This window comes from Galleria mellonella, unplaced genomic scaffold, assembly GCF_026898425.1.
Source record: "Galleria mellonella isolate WM207_F2 unplaced genomic scaffold, CSIRO_AGI_GalMel_v1 utg352, whole genome shotgun sequence".
Lineage (NCBI taxonomy): Eukaryota > Metazoa > Arthropoda > Insecta > Lepidoptera > Pyralidae > Galleria > Galleria mellonella.
Window position 1 is genome coordinate 1,385,982 of NW_026442084.1, and position 21,186 is coordinate 1,407,167.

Consider the following 21,186-nt stretch of genomic DNA (forward strand, 5'->3'; position numbering starts at 1 on the left):
ACAATTTTTGTCAATTTATGATAAAATTTTTCCTTTTTTATAACTTGGTAACATTGATGAGTACTGAAGATGTATAAAGTTTTCCAACATTCTTTCCAGTTTTTTTCCAACATTTGTAATAATTCTGGTACGAATTAAAAAGAAATGAATGATTATATATTAGGATTTCATTGAATTTTAAAGCCAAATGGGTATTGAATATACTATACAGAGAGAGTGAGTGTTAATAATGTGCGTTTGCCTTTTGATAATGAACGGATGATATGATGATGATGATGACGATGATGATAATGAATAAATACACCTAGTATTTGAAGCGGTTTAACTAGGGTAAATAAAAATAAATAATTTTGAAGCGTTGTATTGAATATAAAGATGTAATGCGCTGAAATTTGTTTTGCAAGTAAGTTACAATTTGAAACCTGAAAGGTCATGTAATTTTCTCCTGCGTTATGATTGGCGTTCTCGCGATGTCGTAATGATTGGCTCTTGTGACTGGTTGATGTTGTGTGTGACTGTCTATTAACTTAGCAGTCGTCCATTGGCTTTTTTTTTATATATAATATAAATAATATTTTTTATTTCAGAATAATGGTCTGCATGTTCTGTGATGACCCTTATTCGCCGGAGCGCGTTTTAAGTCCATTGCTGTCGCATCGCGCGTGCTTCCTCACTGGGGACAGGTCGATCGTAATAGAGACCTTCCTTGGAGACTCCAAACGGAAGGTCGAGGTAAGAATAAACTTTGATATTGTTATATATACTCAACTGCCAAAAAATTAGGGTAGTGTTTTTCAGTCGAATGTTTATAATTATGAATGTAGGAATGCGGGTCACAGTGAATTTACTGGGTACAGAGGAATAACACCTGAGTCCTCAGGAATGGCAACGCATGGGGGAAACAGTATACTCTGTTATGTCCATGGTACTGCTCATGTCTATAGGCGACGGTTACCACTTTCCATCAGATGGGCCGTCAGCTTGTTTCCCATTCTAAGTTGCATAAAAAAAAAAGTTCGTATTTCCAATAATGGCAGTGATAGCTGGGTAAATTCAGGTTAACCAACCACATAAAAATAATATTGTTAACAAATCAAACTAAACCGAGAGTAGAAGATGTTTTTTTTTTAATGGGTGATAAAGGTATGGTAACCCCTCTAGCATTTACCTAGCCAGCATTTACCGATAGCATAATCGGTAAATGCTGGCGAGGCACCAGTGAGGAATGATGTGTGAGAATGAAACAGGTCTGTTGGCCCATAATGATGAATACTTTAAGTATTAACCAAGATGGTTTCAAGGGGAAACCGCGTGGAGGTCGACCTGATAGAATATATTGCTAGCAATGAGGCTGTTCCTATTATTAACAGTTTCTTTACTCTCGAGTGAGCCGGTATCCTTATCACCTTGAATGTAGACATGCTCTTGGAAATGTATGTATGTTTAGTGACCTCGCTAACCCACGAGGAGTTACAATTATGAGCATTTTTTGTCTATACATATAAAAGAACATAATTTCGTAGTCATGTTAAAAAAATAGGTAAGAATGCATTGTAATTATTCTTATTTTCTTTTTTAGGTCATAATCTCGAGTTTCCACGGCGCCTCTCAATTTAGAGAAGAGCTGATCCACGGATTTATACTGATCTATTCTGCTAAGAGAAAAGCTAGTTTGGCAACGTTGAAGTAAGTTCATAATTAAACATTTTCTAAAAATAATTAAAATATATTTTTATAATCAATTTTTTGTATGGAAATTGTATTATATTTATTTATTTAAGGAACACCAACAGCATATTGCATTATAACATATAGGTATAACAACATTAAATACAATACAATATTAATGAACATGCCTATTATAGGTATTCACAGCATTCACTTTAACATACGCAAGCTGCGCAAAATTACTAGTAAGCAATTTTGCGCAGCTTTTGCCGTTTGAACCGATATATTTTACGTAGCTTTTTTATTCGCATTTATACATTTACTTTCACACGATGTGAAGTAATAATAGTAGAAAATAATGGAAAACTTTCAATATATATAATAATGGATAAACATGGAAAAAATATCATTTATTACTAAAGTTATTGGTTGTGCCAATAAATTAATAAATGATATTTTTTTCCATGTTTACGATAATCTTCATATTTTTCTAAATTTTTTAAGTTACTGTGCAGTGACGCCAAAAATGAAATTTTTGATAAAAAAACAACAGCTTTGATTGATACAAATTATTCTTTTGTCTTAATCATGCGGGCAACTATTATTAAATTAATTATTAATGAATATATATATATATATATATATATATATATATATATATATATATATATATATATATATATATATCTAAGAAACCTTAATATACTCTTGAAGAACCCCATAATTGATAAATTCTGTGCTAATACAACCATACATTGTTAAATAAATATATCTTATATAATCTTTAGTGAAAACGTCGGCAGGGAGCTCATTCCACAGCCAGAGCGTTCGTGGAGGAAAACCCTTTGAAACTGCATTGTATATTTTTATATATTATTTTTTAGTGCATTCTCAATGAACATACCGAATCTACCGATACAAATGGTGGCGGTGACGGACGGCGGCGGTTCGGCTGCGAACGCGTTCTTCGGCACGGACGTCGGCCACGCCCTCATCACCGAGGGGAACGCTACGGCCGACAGACTCGGCGCACATTTCACCACGTACACGTCCACTGCTGAGAGTAAATGTAAGTATCATCAGCGTTAAAATAGAGTCATTCAAGGAGCAGCTTTGAAGGTGGCCAGGACTTTTACGCTGTATTCTCCGGAAATTTGTTTTTTTTTTTAAATAACTTTATTAGCCAAAATAAAACAAGGTACAAAAGGTGGTACTAGCATTCTCTACCAATCAACCTTTGGGATGAGCAGTGGAAATCATCATAGACAATTCCTAGTGAAATAATTATTGTAGTTTCAATGATTTTATAATTACCCCTACCTATCATCATTCATCGTTGGTACTTTGGTTTTACCAGAGGGAGACTTTGTACAAAAGTCGATTGCTTGGGTACCTCTGTCCCATTCGTGTTTCAACCGTGAAGCACTTGTATTTGCATGGCTGTGTTTCGGTTTGAAGGGTGTAAGGGGAATAACACCTGAGTCCTCAGGAATGGCAACGCATGTGGGTTATCATGGGCGAAACAGTATACTCTGTTATGTCCATGGTACTGCTCATGTCTATAGGCGACGGTGACCACTTCCATCAGGTGGACCGTCAGCTTGTTTGCCATTCTAAGTTGTATAAAAAAAATTATCCAAATCAGTTTACAACTGATAAAGTTATGAAGTAATAATCATAAAAAAGTTCAACCGAATTGATAACCTACTTCTTTTTAAAGTTGATTAAATATTGTTACATTTTCAATGTAATAAACCTCCCTAAATACCTTTATGTTGTTAAAAAAGTCTGCATTAGTGTGTATTTAAAAAAAAAGTCACATAATTTTTTTAGTCACTTACACCTGTTGTTTAACTTTGTTTTTTTTTTTTAATATAATTGTGCTGTATAGTGTAAAGTTATTTCTGACAAGTCTATAGTCATGAAAATTTCTAATATTTATTATTACGGCCACCATTAATCATATAAAATTGGAAATTAGTGTGTCCAGAAGTTGTTGGTATGTGTTTGTTGCAGCGGCGTTCTACACGCCATTCTTCAAAGAGGTGTGGGAGCGGAAGGGCGAGATCGAGCGCGCGTTTCGACTAGAAGCACCTCACAACCTGCCCGACGTGGCCGCCGCGCGGCCCGCGCCGCCGCCGCGGAACCACTCCTACCATCTCAACCACAAGTGAGCTCGCATTGCGCACACCATACTTATATTACACACTGCATACTTGTATACTGGACACTGGATACTTGTATACTATACTTGTAGGGAGACTTTGTACAAAATTCGTTTGCTTGGGTACCTCTGTCCCATTCGTGTTTCAACCGTGAAGCAGTTGTGTTTCGGTTTGAAGGGTGGGATACGGCGTGAATTTACAGAGTACAGAGGAATAACACCTGAGTCCTCAGGAATGGCAACGTATGGGGGTATCATGGGCGAAACAGTATACTCTGTTATGTCCATGGTACTGCTCATATCTATAGGCGACAGTTACCACTTTCCATCAGGTGGACCGTCAGCTTGTTTGCCATTCTAAGTTGTATAAAAAAAAAATACTGCATACTAATATATTCAACACTGCATACTCATATACTGTACAGTGTACATTTATATAGTAAACCTGCATATTTTGATAATATAAATTATTAATTGGAATTGGAATATTATAGTATGTCTATCAATATATAATATTAGACCGTTAATCTTCCTAGAAGTAAATAAATTTAGGTATATTTATACTGCACACTGCATGCTTATATGCTATATGTACATAGTATAGTATTGTACAGTATAAGACTATGACTGTGGCAATTTTTAAGTAAATTTTGGATTTCTTAGATCAGACAAGAGACTTAATAAATATCAGAAAAAAACATACATGCTATTTTACAGATATGCAATCTATTTGTTAACATATTATAGCTATTTTTAGCAAAACAGGTGGTAATATTAGAAAATGTTTGCTCCTGCTATACAAATATGATTAAAATTGGATATATATTTTTTTTGTCAGATAATTCATATACATTTAATTGATAGTGTCAAATATTTAGCATTCTCGTATATAATTCTTTACAGAATGGAACACAAGTTGACTAACTCATTGGACTTGCTGATCGGACCTGACTCTCGTGCCGACATCGACTCGGAGTACAGCGATACTATGAACAACAAGAATAGAGGATTTTTGAAAGGTTTGCTTATACAATATTATATATTGTCCAAGGATAGGGAAGGGTAAAAGTAGTATTGTAAAAGTGAGTTTGTTTGTTACTTTATAGCGCCTTAATAGCTTAACCAATTGCTATGACATTTGGTATACACGAGCTATATGAGATAGAGAAGGCTATAGGTTATAGACTTTTTGTCATGGGGATTAAGTCGCGCGTAATAGTTAGTAAAGTATAAAGTAAATAATGTTTTCACTTGTAATTTTGCAGTCAGTTTATGAATTCTTGTGAAAAGAGATGTATTTTCAATTTCTCGAATTTCTCGAAGTGTATTTCCAATTTTTTCATATTTGAAGATAATTATTATAGCAAAGAAGTAACAAATAGTGGTGGGAAAATAAGGGGTTCTCAATGTAATATTAATTACATTAAAACAGCCTTCTTTTTTGTTTAAATTTTGTATTTATGCACATAATAATTATTAATTCACTCTTAATAATTATTATGTGCATAAATACAATAGCCTACTTCTATCTGTTCTCCTTTAACCAAATGTTGTCTATAGGAGACTGCTGTACTTTTATGTATATATTTTAATTTGTACTTTATGTTACTATATTTCACTTGATTTTCTAAGTGTAATTATATATTTTTGTTTTTAGTGCAATAAAGAGTTAAATAATTATTTAAAATTGTATACTTTTCTCCTAAAGAAATGTTTAATATATACAACGAACACATTTGATTCTCAGCATTTGTTTTTTTTTTTCGTTTAGGTTTTAGTGTTTACCCACCACCCAGTACACCACCAGAACCAGCGCCCCCCGATCACAGAATGCATGCGGATTTGTCACGTAAGTAACATAGTTAACTGTTATATGTGTTTAATTGTTTATATTCAAATGTTAATTTTATTTTTAGTCAAGTTCAAAATGGCAAAATGTCTTTATATTTGACTGGACCATGTTTGTGTGTTATATTATGTATTCACTAATTGCGAACAATTTTAGATTTTCTTCCTGTATAGATTTATCTGGTAAAGTTTTTTTTTTTTAATTTATGAATATAACAGTGATTGGAACTATACTTATATGACGAAAACCTGTATATTTGTCTATACTAATTTGAAAAATGTATTTTATCCATTCAGAGATCAGAGCATTTTAAATATGTACTCCTATAACATTAAACTATTTAGTATAGTTTAATAAATGATTACAAAATAGCATAGCGTGAAATCATTGGTAATACTTAGTAAAAAAAAAAAAAATATAATAAAATTAGGATTAAAGTATGAAATTAAAAATACTCCAGAGACAAAAGAATGTAATAAAATTTTCCGTAAACGCAGCGGACCTCAACTGCTCGGAGGATTCACTCAGCACACACGAGTCAGGTGAATGCATGACAAAGGAATTTAAGTCTAAGCACCAATTTGGAGGGTTCATTTTTATGTGTAGATTTAGTGTCATGGACAGTCTGGTAGATTTTTTTACTTGAGGAATGCGATATTTTTTTTTATGCATGGTAGTAGAGTTGTAATATCAAAACTGTGTTTTATTCGTATATTGTTTTTTTTTTCTCTTAACTGCACTCGGTTAATTTTTTTTTTATATTTAGGGGTTTTTATGTAGATATTTTTTTGATTCGTTGACGCCCATAGAGTAATTTATTTATCTTTTAGTTTATCTGTGAAAAAAAAAATATAATTTAAATTTCATGATTCAAATTAATAATGCATTTGTTTAGTCCTAACAATTATTATTATTATGTGTGGACGTTACCTAATGATTTGTGTTTAGGTATGTACATTTATTCATGATTATACATTCTGGCTATAATTTACAAATTATTTTAGAAATATTATCCAAAATGAAAATTTAATTTTAATATTTAATCACATAATTAATATTAAAATATAATAAATAAGAAATATTTTTATAATGTTTACTTTTATTAGTTACTTATTAATTTCTTATTTAAAATAGATTTTAAATAAATAACTAATTCAATATTTAACGTAAAATTGTTACAAAAATGCAAGTTTACATTGTCGCTTGCCACATTAGTCAGTCCGTATGTTTGATTGTAGCCCTCATTTTATATAAGCTTTTATACATTAATTATAGATCGACTATATTTGCTTTTCGGCATAGAATATGCCAGTCCTTCCTTTCCCGTAGGTGTCGTAAGAGGGAACTAAGGGAACATAATGATCAAGGGATAGGCAGCATTGTACCTCTTCCAACATCATCAAAGGCTAACTGCTGTTGCCAACACGTTTGCAAAGTGTGGCTACTTCTGGCAACCCCAAGGGGATGGCCTAAGTTCAGCATTGGACAGTTAATTGTTGATATGATAAAATTATTTACCGTACGAGGTCTGTCCGGAAAGTTCGTATAAAAGTGTTCTGGAATGCGAGAAAGAGGAGTGGGGAGGCCAGGTAAGCGCAGGACCCCTTCCTTATGTCCCTAACAATGCTTCAGTTCTGGTCTGACCGCCGTGCGGTGCGAACTGGCTTGTCACGCCATCTGTGAAGTTACCTCTTAACGAAACCCCGTCGGCATGGAGCCCGCTTCCGTTGAAGAGCAGCGCGTCGTAATCAAGTTTCTCTCGAAACTCGGCAAGAATGGCCGTGAAAGCAAAGAGTGGAAGACATCCGGGGAACCACGAACAAAAAAATCAAGAAAATCCCGCTCAAATGTCAAGACAATGTTGATTGTTTTTTTCGATGTTCGGGGGATTGTCCATCAAGAATTCGTCCCTCCAGGCCAGACAGTTGATGGAAAATTCTACGTCGATGTGCTCAGACGCCTCAAAGCTCGTGTGGCACGAGTTCGTCCAGAATTGGCGCGAGAGGGGCGTTGGATTCTTCACCACGACAATGCCCCTGCCCACACCTCTCTTGTTGTCCGTGAGTTTTTGAGTAAAAATTCCATTACGGTGACCGAACACCCCCCCCCTATTCGCCGGATTTGGCCCCGTGTGACTTCTTCTTGTTCCCAAAAACCAAATTGGTACTTCGGGGGCGGCATTTGGGGGACATAAATGAGATAAAAAAAGCTACGACGGGGCAGCTGAGAAACCTACAACCAGAGGACTTTCAAGGAGCCTTCTCACAGTGGAAACGGCGTTGGCACAAGTGCATTATGTCACAGGGGGAGTACTTTGAAGGGGATAAAATTGATTTACCTGAATAATTGTAAAATAAAATTTTTAAAAAACTTTTATACGTACTTTCCGGACAAACCTCGTATGTATATTTTATATATAACCGTCAGCATGGGTACTACTGTCTCACTCGTGTTTTTGTAACTTTGTTTGCATGGTTATGGCTGTGAAATTATTAGGTACAGTGGAACGGTGAAGCTTAAGGATACAGTGGCTGTCACAGTGCAGTCTGTGATGTTCATACTGGTGTGTAGGTTTGATGTGAGTTTTGTACTTGAACATTTTACTCAACTAGGTTTAGGTTTAAAACTATCTTCACTAGGTGTCATGTCGTATAAAGAGGTTAAATAAAGCTGGCTGGAAAAGAATGTATGAATTAGTTACCCTTATAAGAGGAAACTCTTAAATGAAAAGAGAGAGGTGTTGTCTTGCGGAAGACTATATTCAGGGATATAGTCTCAGGTTAGTGTTATTTTATTAGGTGTAAGACTTAGATTATATAGATAGAGCATCGTGCCTCAAAAACGTGTCAACTTTTTGTCAGCTAATTGTCAAAATTAGCTGACTCGTTTTTTTTTATCAGTGTTCTTTATACTTACTTATACACTGTATCTTGACGTATTATTTAAAAAATAAAATGAGTGTTTATGCATTAAATAGATGCAGAAATTTTATTATAAAATAAATATAGAAGTTATAAAAGAATCTATCATAACTATTTAACACGTAAAATTGTGTGAAAAAGTTGACCCGCTTTTCTTAAAGCATTTGTATGGAGACACTCTATCTAACCTTACACCTTAGATTATATAATCTAAGGCAACTACTTGCTGTAAGGCAGTTCAAACGTGTGATTGTCACCATTGTTACAGAAAAAATGTAATATTAAAGTTGTAGTATACATATACAGTGAAACAAATTGTTTAGATGGTGGAGGTTTATGGCAGCCAAGCAGCTATGGGCACCGCGCGTTCACAATGGGTCCCACCAAGCCGCATCCGCCCCCTCCCCGCGTTCGGCACTCGCAAACACTGAAGGTAAAACAAACAATAGTATTGTCTATGGTCTTCTCCTTTAGGTTTAATCCCGGCTACAGCCAGGGTCAACTTCTGTACTGTTTCTATTCCACTTTGCCCGCTCTTGTTCATCTTTCTAAGACAAAGCATTGTCTCGTATGTCTTCGTATATTTTTCTTCGAATATAGACAACAGTTTATGGTATGTAAACGAATTAGAATTATTTATTTATATAAATAACATTATTGACCATAAGAAAACATGGTACAAAAGGCATACCTAATGCTAATAACATTCTTTACCAGTCAATCTTTGGGATGAACAGTGATCACGAAAGCGGTATTTCGTCTAGAATGTTAGTCTTCAGACTGAGAAACGAATTTGTTAAAACGAATTTAAATAACCAAAAGACGCTGTTTAGGCATCGTGGTCGATCACATCGCACTGGATCGTTCTACTCTATTTGCGACTAACTTTTTTATATACACTTGCCCTCTAGACATGATAATTTATGTATAAAATCGTTATCTTTAGCGAGTCAATGTGATAGAATGAAATGGCGACATGTGTTGTCTTGTTCTTTCTTATGTGAGTGCTGACCGAAGCGATTCTACCGATAGATTCGTTTGTACCTTGTTTGGAGTAGTAGATAGTTAATTTTTTTTCTAATTTAATTGCAGCAACCCGGTAAATTGGATATGAATAACTACACGATGGTGAGCGATGCCCTTCAGCATATCACCATCGGACCTCCACATTCAAGAGACAGGAAGGTGAGAAAAGACTCACTTATTATAAACAAAAAGAAACGTATTGTAAGCGGTTCTTTTAAATCAGGCAAAGCAGTAAGATTAGAGTATGTTTTTATGTAGGATGAAAATGAAATAGTAACACCGTCTACGCTATCGGTATATGCGGACGGAATTACGGTGAATCATGATAGGTGAGGGTGAAGTTAAGGCTGTTGGCCTATCGCGAATAATTCACCAAGAATTAACAACCATTGAATAAGACTATGTCGAGTGACAAGGTCGACATTACAAGGTATATTATTAGCAATGGGACTACCATTCACGGATCATAATAACACAAAATGTTCTCCCCTAATAACCCTAATCTAACTTAATAGACTTGTCGGGGGGAAAGGGATTGTTAGTAATGGAGACTGAGAATCCCATTGCTAGCAATATACCCAACCAGGTCGACCTCCTCGCAGTTCTCCCTGGAAACTATCATGGTTAATTCCTGATGAATTCATCATGATGGACTAACTGGCTTGTTTTCATTCTCATCTATCACCCTTCACTGGTGCTCCGCCAGCGTATCCCGTTAGCGCAGACGGGGTTACCATACCATTTTCACCTATAAAAAAATAGACTTGTCGGGACTGGGATATTAGTAAATTACCGGTATTTATTTCAGTCGCAGAGGTCTGGGTGGTCGCATTCGAGCAGTCAGCAGGGCGGTCACCATCACCATCCTTCAGGAGTCAGTTCTGAGACAGAGCTCGATGCGCAGTATGCACAGGTATTATTTTTACCATAAATTATACGTTAGCTTCTGATTACCGAATTACTAAAACTATCTCAGACTATTTAGTGTTTTTTATACATCCCTCAAAATTTGGTTATTTTTAATCTACGTAAGTATATTATTGTAATTATAACATGCCATTTTCCACAGATAAAGGAAACAAACGAATACATGGAAGCGCCATCTATGATGAGACTACGGAGACATCGGCGACACGAGAAGACACCATTACATCAGCCATGTAAGTTTGACATATTAATTTAAAAAAAAATTAATGAATATAACTTATTGACTTATTTAGAAAATAATTTTGATATATTGTAATTAGTAATATAATAAAATAACCTTACTAATATAATAAACTTGTAACTAGATGTCGGTAAATGATAAGTATTTAAGAAATATTAATATGCGGGGTCTTAAAAAACTAATAAATGCTAAAACAATATATCTTTTTTAATACATTTTATCTGTCTTTATATTTGCTCCAGCATTAAGCAAAAACTACTGCACTAAATTGGATGCGGTTTTTACAGTCGTGTTCCTAAAGGTTTAACGTAAATCTGATGTATGTTTTATTTTAATACGGCATCTAAATATGGTCTATTTTATTAGTTTTTTATTTCTAAAATCTACGCGTACAAAGTTGCGGGCAAAAGGTAGTTTAAAAATAAAGAAGACAAAAAAATAATTTGGGTAAAATATGCACGACATGTCGAGTTTTAAGTTCACACCAACAGTGTTACTGTTGACCTGTGTCACATAAAATACATCATTTTGATATCTAACGCCTCTTACTATCCTATTAAAGGTCACATTTGCATTTATTATTTAATACTTTAATATTAAAAACTGTTATTCGGAGTTGACGGATGCAGGTGGCTCGGGACATTTCTTTGTGGCAGTGTATGAAGGAGGATTATGTTCAGCAGTGGACTATTATATTATAACGGCTGACATGATGATGATTGGAAACTGTCCAGGACCCTTACAAATTAGGGATCCAAGTTCCGAGCGTATGCCTGAGTAAGCTTTTGCCCTGGATATACATGCTGCTGATAAGCCTTCCCGATAAGGGGGTTTTGCCAGTAATTGCTACGCTTGGAAGGCGGTTTGGCCTCCGCAGTTAAGATTTGGTGAGGTTTTAAGAGAGACACTACGACCCATTCCTCTACCAGTAAGTTCCTTTAATCTCCTCTTACGACACCCATAGGAAAGGAAGGGTTGGCCTGTTCTTTGCTGGTGTTAATGTCGACTACTAACTAACTATTGACGTGTAATAACTATTGGTTTTTATATTTACTTGTTTTTGTGTGTATGTTGTAGCGTTGTCCGAGACGGACAGCTCTGGATCCAGTGAAGCGTCGGGCGGGCCGCGAGTACAACCACGACGCAGGCACAACCCCCACCACGCGCCCAGACATTACAAGAAACGGTCAGTATCACCCACCATTTCACTTGTTATCATTTACCAGAGGAGATTTTGTACAAAACTCATTTGCTAGGTACCAAACCTCTGTCCCATTCGTATTTCTACCGTGAAGTAGTTGTGTTTCGGTTTGAAAAGTGAGATATGGCAGTGAATTTACAGAGGAATAACACCTAAGTCCGCAGGAATGGCAACGCATAGGGGTATCATGGACTAAAAGGCTATACTCTGTTATGTCCATAATACTATTCATGTCGATAGGCGACAATTATCGCGTTCTATGAGGTGGGCCGTCAGCTTGTTTGCCATTCTTTTATTATTCCATTTTTTTTTAATTATTAACACATTCATAGTTTGTATTTTTCTTTCCCTCTTCTATTACGGTCAGTAGATAGTTTAACAAAATTATTTGAACACACAGGTCACTAGGAAACTTAGTAGCGGTACAGAGTCCAAGAGTGCCGAAGCTGGGCATGTTTGTTGGCCCACCTGAATTGCCCACCGGTTACAGAGCCAGGACGCAAGAGGATAAAGGTAAGATGTTTAACTTGAAACATAATCCTTACTTATAAAGGTGAAGAAAGTAAGTTTGTTTCTCTTTTTGCCAAAATTTTGGTGCCAAAGGTTTGGTTTAAAAAATTTGGTAGACTTTACTACTTAGTATTTTTTGTCTCGGTCAATGATGGCATACATCGTATGTCACTGGCAAAATCTAGAAGTAATATAAACAATAAAAATATAATTTAAACCTATCTATAAAACTTACGAATTTTAAATATTATGTACTGGATGCGAAGATGAAAGTGTTTTCAATCGACTTAAAAAAAGGGGGGGGGGAGGTTATCGATTAGATTGCTTTTTTTACGTTTGTTAACTTATAATTCCGTTAATTCTGAACCTAACTTAACCTATTTTTTAAATAAAAAGATATACTTACCAACTGAACTTGTTTTACCAAAATTAGTTATAAAATATTTTTAAAAGTAAATTAAGTCAATAACTTGTATGTTTAAATTAAATCGGCGCTTCGTCTTTTTTTTCTTTTTTGATACTTATATATATATGCTTTGGATTTGTTACTAAGTTTCTTGCGTGTTTCCATGGGACTTCATGAATAATAACTCTATGTTTAAAATACTGTTATTGGCACTGTAACGTCTATTGTTGTAAAATTTTATTAATTTTGTAAATTACTGTTTGTTACCATAAATAAATAAATTAAAAAAAAAAAAAACTGATTTGTCACAATTAAAGTACTTTTTTTTTGTAGAACGATCTTTAATATTTGTAAGTTGTTTTTATCCATTAATTTAGTACATAAGAAAAACATGTATTCCTGCATATTGTAAGTTATATATTTTTAGCAGGCAGTGAGTCAAGTGAGGGCAGTTCTGACGGCGAGACGCGGAGGCCTAGGCCTTTGCCACCGCCGCCACATCATGAACCTACACTTAAGGTATGTAATCAAAAGGGCTTTCTAAAGCGTTTATAGAATTAGGCGGCCCAGTGGATAATAAATTGAAAAATACGTATGTAAAAAGGGTTATAGTAAATATAGAATTAAAAACATTGCTTAATAATATAGTCTACTAATGGAAAAACTACATTTATTTATTTAAATGACTTTGTATATTTACTTTTGATGTGTATTTTTTTTATGGGTGAAAATGCTATTGTAACTCCGCCTGCGCTAACGGGGTACGCTGGCGGAGCACCAGTGAAGGGTGATAGATGAGAATGAAAACTGGCCAGTTAGCCTATCATGACGAATTTATCAGGAATTTCCATGATAGTTTCCAGGGAGGAACCGCGAAGAGGTAATATAATATATTATATATTCTTAGCAATGGGATTCAGAGATCAGTATCTGTCCATTACTAATATAATGTCCCCCAATATATTATATTTTACAATAGTATGAGAATATATATAATATAATAATATATTAACTATGAAAGTGAGCATAATTTTTTTTTTCTATTTAGAATTAAAAATAGCAGATGATTTAATTTAAGTAACTATTATTATTATATATTATCTATTTAATTAACTTTAGTTTTTAGAATAATATTTTTGTGTTTTTTCATCGACTTTGTTTGACACAAAGTTGATGAAAATCACAAAAACTATTAGGTAGATACTTGTTCCTTTCGTATCAATTATAAATAAATAAATAAATAAATTATGGTTTATTTTTAATCAGTGTCTTATAAATACTACCAAAGTTTAAAATAACACTAGTTTTAATCTTTTTGTTAAGGAAGCTCAGGAATATATAAAATTGTATGGGATCTCCTTTCCGAACAGATGGTGGGCGGCACGGGTGCAGGCGCGCCAGTACCGGGCGACTATTCGCCGTCGACGCAGGATAACTCGTCGTCGAGTGCTGCCGACTCCCGCCGAAGGCATCATCCGTTCTCCAAGCACGATCGCAGGCATAAGGTATCTATCTATTTTAGTTATTCAGTGTTGTCATATATAATTTTTCATTTTTAATCAAATGTCAAATATTTTTTCTCCAAAATCTATATTTTTTCCTTCGTTTTTACCTATTCACAAAGTTCAAATTTGTGAATAGGTAAAAACATTTCCAAACTCATTTCACTTTTCTCCAAACATTTCTCTAACAATTTTATTTATTCTAAATTTTTATTTAAAAATATGAGACATTGAGACCGATACTGAGGTGCCATTTTTCTATATCTTTTTTTTTTTTTCATGTAACTTAGAATGGCAAACAAGCTGACGGCTCACCTGATGGAAAGTGGTAACCATCATTTATAGAAATCTATAGAGATAGGTATCTCTAACATCAATGTATGTTATGTGTTCATACTGTTTATACAGTCTAGTTCCATTTCACTTATGATCAATCATGAAGCATTTCTATTTACCAAATCGAGATTGGACCATCAGAATGTATAATTCAAAATTTTAATAATTATTATTGATATGTGTAAAATTAGGCTGGTTTATTTAAATTATAATAACATTTTCCCAACAATTGTTTCTCAGGAATTTTCAAAGAGCAAAGACTCCAAGAAGAACTCTTCACAAATAACGACCGCGCCCACTGTACAAAATTGGGGTCCACAGGTATTTATTTACTAGTATCCCGTGGTTTCCCCCACTTGAATCTGTATTTAAAGTGTCCTATATGTTAAGCTAGGATATAACCTACTTGGGTACCAAGTTTCATTCGAAGCCGATCAGCCGTTAAAGCAATGCAAACTTCTAAACATTCAAACTATATTACAATACTTCACATTTTTTTATATTAAATTTGACCGCGTTTGACAACAATCTTACCTGATCTTAAGACAGTGAGGTTTAAGATAGATAGATGCTCTTTGTTGTTTCCTCCAAAAGATTACAATAGTAAACATAAAGACAAATAATTACAAGAAAGGTTCACGCTGAGGAAACAATGGGCGGCGGCCTTATCGCTAAGTCGCGCGTTACTCAATGAGAATGTAGCTTTTTACAGGTAAAGGAATTTTGAAAGTGGTTAAATATTTTTCAAATTTGTCACAAGACAATTTTTCTTTTTAATAATATTAGATTAGTATGATTGTCTAGTATTTATTATTATTATTGTATGCAGGGCTCACACGGCGTGCCTCTGTTCGTGGAGAAATGTGTAGAGTTTATAGAGCGAGAGGGCTTGGCGTCCGAAGGGCTGTACAGAGTGCCTGGCAACCGGGCGCACGTGGAAATGCTCTTCACTAAGTTTTATGAAGGTAATTTCATTGTATTTGGAACTATTATAATTACAGGGCATGGAGGACTATGGTGTGAATAACACCATAGTCCTCGGGAAGGGCAATGCAATGGGTACCGTGAGCCGTGCAATACATTTCGTGATGTTCATCACTATAGGGCGTTACCATCGCCCTATAGAGCTTTCATGTGGGTGTGCTATTAACTTGTTTACATTCTAAGTTGTATAAAAAAACTCATTCTAAGCATTATAAAAAAGTCAGTTATGCAGATATCTAAAACATCCTTAAAAGGCCGGCAGCACACCTGCAATGCCGCTGGTGATCATGGGCGGCGGTAGTCACTTACCATCAGGTGAGCCGCACGCTCGTTTGCCCCCTGTGTTGTAAAAAAAAAAATAATAACGTGATGGACGTTTTCTGCGTAGTTTAGTTCCAATTTATTGTAGTATATTTGGTCCCTCGAGCCGGATATTATTCAGTGACCAATGATGATGACATTGATGCACAGATTACAAGTATCAAATTATTAAATTCTATCATTTTAACTGACTACAAAAGTTATCATATCTATATTTTTTTACTTTAATAATTAAAAAATGTGTTTTATGTATGGTTTATTCGCGTTTTATTTTTTTAATGGGTATCACTAGTGCAAAGTTTATGTATGGTCATGTTCATATCGTTCACTTCCAGATCCAAACATAGACCTAGAGTCGCTAGACATCCCTGTCAATGCCGTAGCAACCGCACTCAAAGATTTCTTCTCAAAGAAACTGCCACCGTTACTTGACGAAGAGAGTATGGCGCGGTTAGAAGACATTGCAGGTATTTTGATGTTTCTATTTCTTTTGGGAATTTAAGACGATTTTCACAACTTTGCTCGTGTAAAATTATGGCTCATTTTATATGGAATTTCGATTATATTTCAGTCACATTTTAACAAAATTCAAACGTCACCTATAGAGATAGGCTTCTATTTTAGTTTATATTCTACTGATGCATTATTTTTTAAAAGAACTTAGTTTTATTTCTAAAACTAGATCCTGTTTAAATAAATATAAACAACAATAACTAGGATACTTTGTTTATTAAAACACTAGCATTAGCTCAATATTTAAAAAAAAAAACTGCATGTATACTAAATATTCTAAGATTATATCAAATTTGTGAATATTAAATTTTGTAGTTAAATTTATGGAGTGATAAAATGTTACAATAATCTTTTTTAATATAATAAACCATAAAATGGTCTGTATATGATGAAGTAATAAGATTAATTCTCCACTGCTGAACATAGGATCCTTATGACGATGGTGGACGGCTGAAACGAGGATGATAATGGAGGATTAAGATATTGATCGGTTACATTGTATTGGTCGTGTGTGCAGCGATGCGCGGCTGCATGGCGGGCGGCGTGGAGCTGAAGGACCGCAGCTGGCGGCTGCTGGCGCTGCGCTCGCTGCTCAACTCCGCGCTCACCGCCGTCGCACGCGCCACGCTCGACTACCTGTTGCACCACTTCGCCAGGTCGCCACCCACACCATACACACGGCGCAGTACCAACGGCAGGGGGACAGTACAACACACACACACATGTACACACGTATCAATGGACACACATACACACATGTACATTTTGTAATTTAAGTAAATGATGTGTGTGGAATTTCCCAAAAATACAAATGAAGCATATTTTCTCTCTCTCTCTCTCTCTCTCTCTCTCTCTCTATGTCCTAAAATATTCATTTTACGTGTACGCATGAATATAATTATTGTGCTACTACCTCTCATGTAGTCTATTCCAATGTTCTCATGCGAGAACATTGCCTTTAGAGTACAACTACAAATTAATGCTTTGTTTTTTAGTAAATTTATAATTAAGTTATGACCTATTTGTGTCACAGCAACACAATGATAAGAGTGTGAGCATTGCGAGCGACAATTTTAATGATTGAATGAAAACATTAACGTTATATTCAATAAAAAAAAATATAGTTATATATGTATACAAATAATTGATCCCAAGGTATAAGTATTACAAGAAACGAGATAAAGGAGGCAATAATGCTAACAGATTTATTTGTAATTAGTAGGCATGGTATGGATGCCGATTCGATATCTATATATTGGGATTTTCTGAACATTGATAGCGGCAAAAATGTCATCATCTATTTATTTATTTGAAAATTACTCACCACACTTACAGTCTTCCAAAACGTGTAGTGAGCCATAGGCTATTATTTCCATGTAGCCCATATCGGTTGGATATCTATTTTCGAATATGTTAAAAGTGTTATCCAATATTATTTTTTTAATAACAGACTTTTGACATATTCGTTTTTGACCAGTAGTAGTATAGATACAATATCTACTACTACTACTAAAACATGTATTGTTATATATTTACCCTCTCCTATTAAGTAGCGGACTCGTCCGGGCATCTTAATTTTTTTTTCATTTGTATGTATAATGATACAAATACTTGATTTAACTATTTTATTTATATATCAAAGCCGTTGGATCACTGACTGTTGGTTCTTACACTGTGTCTATCATATAATTGTAAAATAAAACAAAAAATTCGTCCTTCAGAGTGGCGGACAATTCCAAGTTGAACTCGATGGACAGCAAGAACCTGGCGATATGCTGGTGGCCCACACTCCTGCCCGTGCAGTTCTCGGACATGGGCCGCTTCGAAATGACGCGGCCCTACCTCGAGGACATCGTGCAGACAATGATCGACCAGCACCCATTCCTGTTTCGGGGGCAAGAGGCGTTTGTTATGGTGTGAGGACAGTGTGTGAGTAATTATTTATTTACATTTTAATGCACAGTATAAATATATGTGTACTAATTAAGTAATAATAAATGAACAATTTTAACCGATTTCAAGGCTGGGGATATGGCCAGTTAATTTTCTAAAACAAAACTACGAGATTGTTTGTACGAAACTAAATTACATATATTGTAGAATTGGTACTCGTACAATACCAGAGGGAGACTGTACAAAAGTCGTTTGCTAGGGCATATCTGTCCCATTCGTTTTTCTACCGTAAAGTAGTTGTGTTTGCATGGCCTGTGTTTCGGTTTGAAGGGTGGGATATAGTAGTGAATTTACAGGGTACAGAGGAATAATACCTTAGTCCTCAAGAATGGCAACGCATAGATGTTATCATGGGCGAAACAGTACACTCTGTTATGTTCATGGTTACTGCTTACGTCTATAGGCGACGATTATCGTGTTCCATCAGGTGGACCGTCAGCTTGTTTGCCATTCTAAGTTGCATAAAAAAAAATGTAATATGATTTGTCTTTTATCTTGCATAAAAAAAAATCGTGCTACAAATAATCTGACTAGCTTTAATCATTTCCATTCCAGGAACCCACAATGCAGGTTGCATTCGTGATGGACGACGTGTGACGTCGGCGCCCTGTGACGTCACCGCGACATATGTCCTCGGATACCGCAAAGGATGCCAGTGCGTTTGTGTAACGGTCGCGTTACTTTGCTTTAAAGTGAGTCCGTCGGTTATGGGCGTTTTGTTTTTGCATTGCTCATTTGCGGCGGTCATGTGATTATGTACACGCATTAGTGCGTTTAGTTATTTGGAAGCTTCGAAATTTGAACGCTGCGTGCGATTGCACTTCCGAATCTTTGAATTCGTGCTCTGTACAAGAAAAAAATATTTATATTTTTTAAAAGAATGCAGTAATGGCGCGTTCCGTTTCACGTTCAATTGATATAATTTTTTGCGTGTCCATAATCAGATATTAGATTGTTTACACCAAAACAAAATGTTCTAATGTAGTCGTTTATTTACGAACGTATCACATGTATTTGATATTACACGTACGCTTGCACCATCACAATTCCGCTTTAAAAGACGGACAGACTATACGTTTTTTATGCCAACTATCCAGATAAGAGAAATCAGTATTTTAAAATTAGAATAAATATATTATCTGCATCGTACATAGATTTAAGGGAAATTCGTGCACAAAAGTATTTAACGGATTAAATTAAAAAAAAAACAAGTTTTTTAAATTAAGTATTATTGGTAATATTAAAGTTGATATTCGAAATGGATGGCAACACCACGTAAGCACATTCCGTTCAGTCGATATGTAACTAATTAATTGTTAATTATTATTAATGATTATACATATGTGTAAACGTTGTTTTGACGTGGTTGTCGTCGAGCCGCTAGCGTGTTTGTGGTACTCTTCATTTTTTTGTTGTGTGAACGAGACAGGTATAGTTTTGGCTGTTGCGTTATTTAATAGTGGATTGAATGCGTGATAATGTATTGAGTATACGAAATAGATTTGCTGGAGCATTAAAAAGCGTTGAAAAAGAATATTTTTTAATATTTGGAACAAGTATCTGCAATTACATCACAAAGATCACAGTTACCATAGTGATCTACGAAGAGTTATTCGATTAGAAAAAAAATGAATTGTTTGAATGTAGGTTTCTACGAAGGGTAAACAGTTTATGTAAATATTAATAACGAATATCAAACTACTAACCTATAGATAAGATTTTTCCATATATGTGTGTGTAGTTTTAAAAGAAAATATTATAGACCACCGACATATTTTTTTTTAAAGATAATTTTATTTGTAGCTATTTTTACGGTATTTAAAAATATACTACCCATTCTTAGTAGATACAAAATCAATTATTGTTTCTGTATTAACCAATAGATATTGAGAACAGAGTTAAATAAACTGAAATAGAAGACTTTGGAAGTCTCTGGATGTAATTGTATAATACATTTATTTGATTAATAACTTAATCCAAAAGGTACATTATTTTTTTTTTTATGTTTTTATTGATGTGAACAAATATATTTTTCATACGCTTCTTAGTGTATAAATCAAGTATTTCTGTCTAGTATACTTCATACATTTTTTAAGGTCATATACTCATTTCAACATTGGTAATCTCACATATAAGTAATTTTTACATACACAATGTAAAGTCAGGGTATAACAAGCTAAAATCCAGTAATATTATGGAAAACTGACCAACTTTTCTTATAAAGACGCCAAAATATGGAGAAAGTACACTCATTTTGCGCGGTGTGTATGAAAATTTAAACTAAAAAAAAAAAAAAAAATTAATTTAAAAAAATAAAAAAAAGAAACTGAGAAAGTATGTTTCTTGAAAAAGTTATCCAGTTTTACAAATATCCGCTGAATTTTGGCTTGTTAAATGCCATGTATTTGACTCGTCGTATTTTTTATTTATTTATAATCTTTTTATCAATTTTATTAGTAATTTGTATGAAAGTATGATTAAATGATCTTATGAATTAACATTGTGGAATAATATTATCCGTTCGAACGGCAGCTTTTACCGTTTTTTTTTTTTTTTATTGAGACTGATTTATACAACACTGTTTGTGGCGTATTAATTTTTTTTTATTGTAACAATTAGTCAGCAAAACTTTTTGTTCGAAATGTTTAGTTGAATTTTTATAAA

The 21,186-nt window shown here is 34.5% G+C and overlaps 1 protein-coding gene across 5 annotated transcripts in view; it reads left to right on the forward strand.

The window, feature by feature from the left end:
- The window catches only part of LOC113519396 (rho GTPase-activating protein 190), a 47,520-nt gene extending 26,334 nt beyond the window's left edge, over positions 1–21,186 (forward strand). For 3 of the 5 annotated variants that reach the window (XM_026904485.3, XM_031909590.2, XM_031909591.2), the window contains 21 exons: positions 588–732; positions 1,580–1,686; positions 2,553–2,737; positions 3,685–3,838; positions 4,736–4,851; positions 5,604–5,681; positions 6,179–6,223; positions 8,926–9,035; positions 9,695–9,787; positions 10,437–10,541; positions 10,698–10,788; positions 11,874–11,982; positions 12,398–12,510; positions 13,341–13,432; positions 14,284–14,418; positions 14,992–15,072; positions 15,581–15,716; positions 16,392–16,523; positions 17,087–17,225; positions 18,291–18,498; positions 19,078–21,186. In XM_026904485.3, coding sequence (XP_026760286.1) covers positions 588–732; positions 1,580–1,686; positions 2,553–2,737; positions 3,685–3,838; positions 4,736–4,851; positions 5,604–5,681; positions 6,179–6,223; positions 8,926–9,035; positions 9,695–9,787; positions 10,437–10,541; positions 10,698–10,788; positions 11,874–11,982; positions 12,398–12,510; positions 13,341–13,432; positions 14,284–14,418; positions 14,992–15,072; positions 15,581–15,716; positions 16,392–16,523; positions 17,087–17,225; positions 18,291–18,489 — 2,365 coding nt within the window. In that variant the 3' untranslated portion in view covers positions 18,490–18,498; positions 19,078–21,186. The remainder of the gene's footprint in view (positions 1–587; positions 733–1,579; positions 1,687–2,552; positions 2,738–3,684; positions 3,839–4,735; positions 4,852–5,603; positions 5,682–6,178; positions 6,224–8,925; positions 9,036–9,694; positions 9,788–10,436; positions 10,542–10,697; positions 10,789–11,873; positions 11,983–12,397; positions 12,511–13,340; positions 13,433–14,283; positions 14,419–14,991; positions 15,073–15,580; positions 15,717–16,391; positions 16,524–17,086; positions 17,226–18,290; positions 18,499–19,077) is intronic. The other 2 variants (XM_031909592.2, XM_031909593.2) reach the window with 2 other exon arrangements.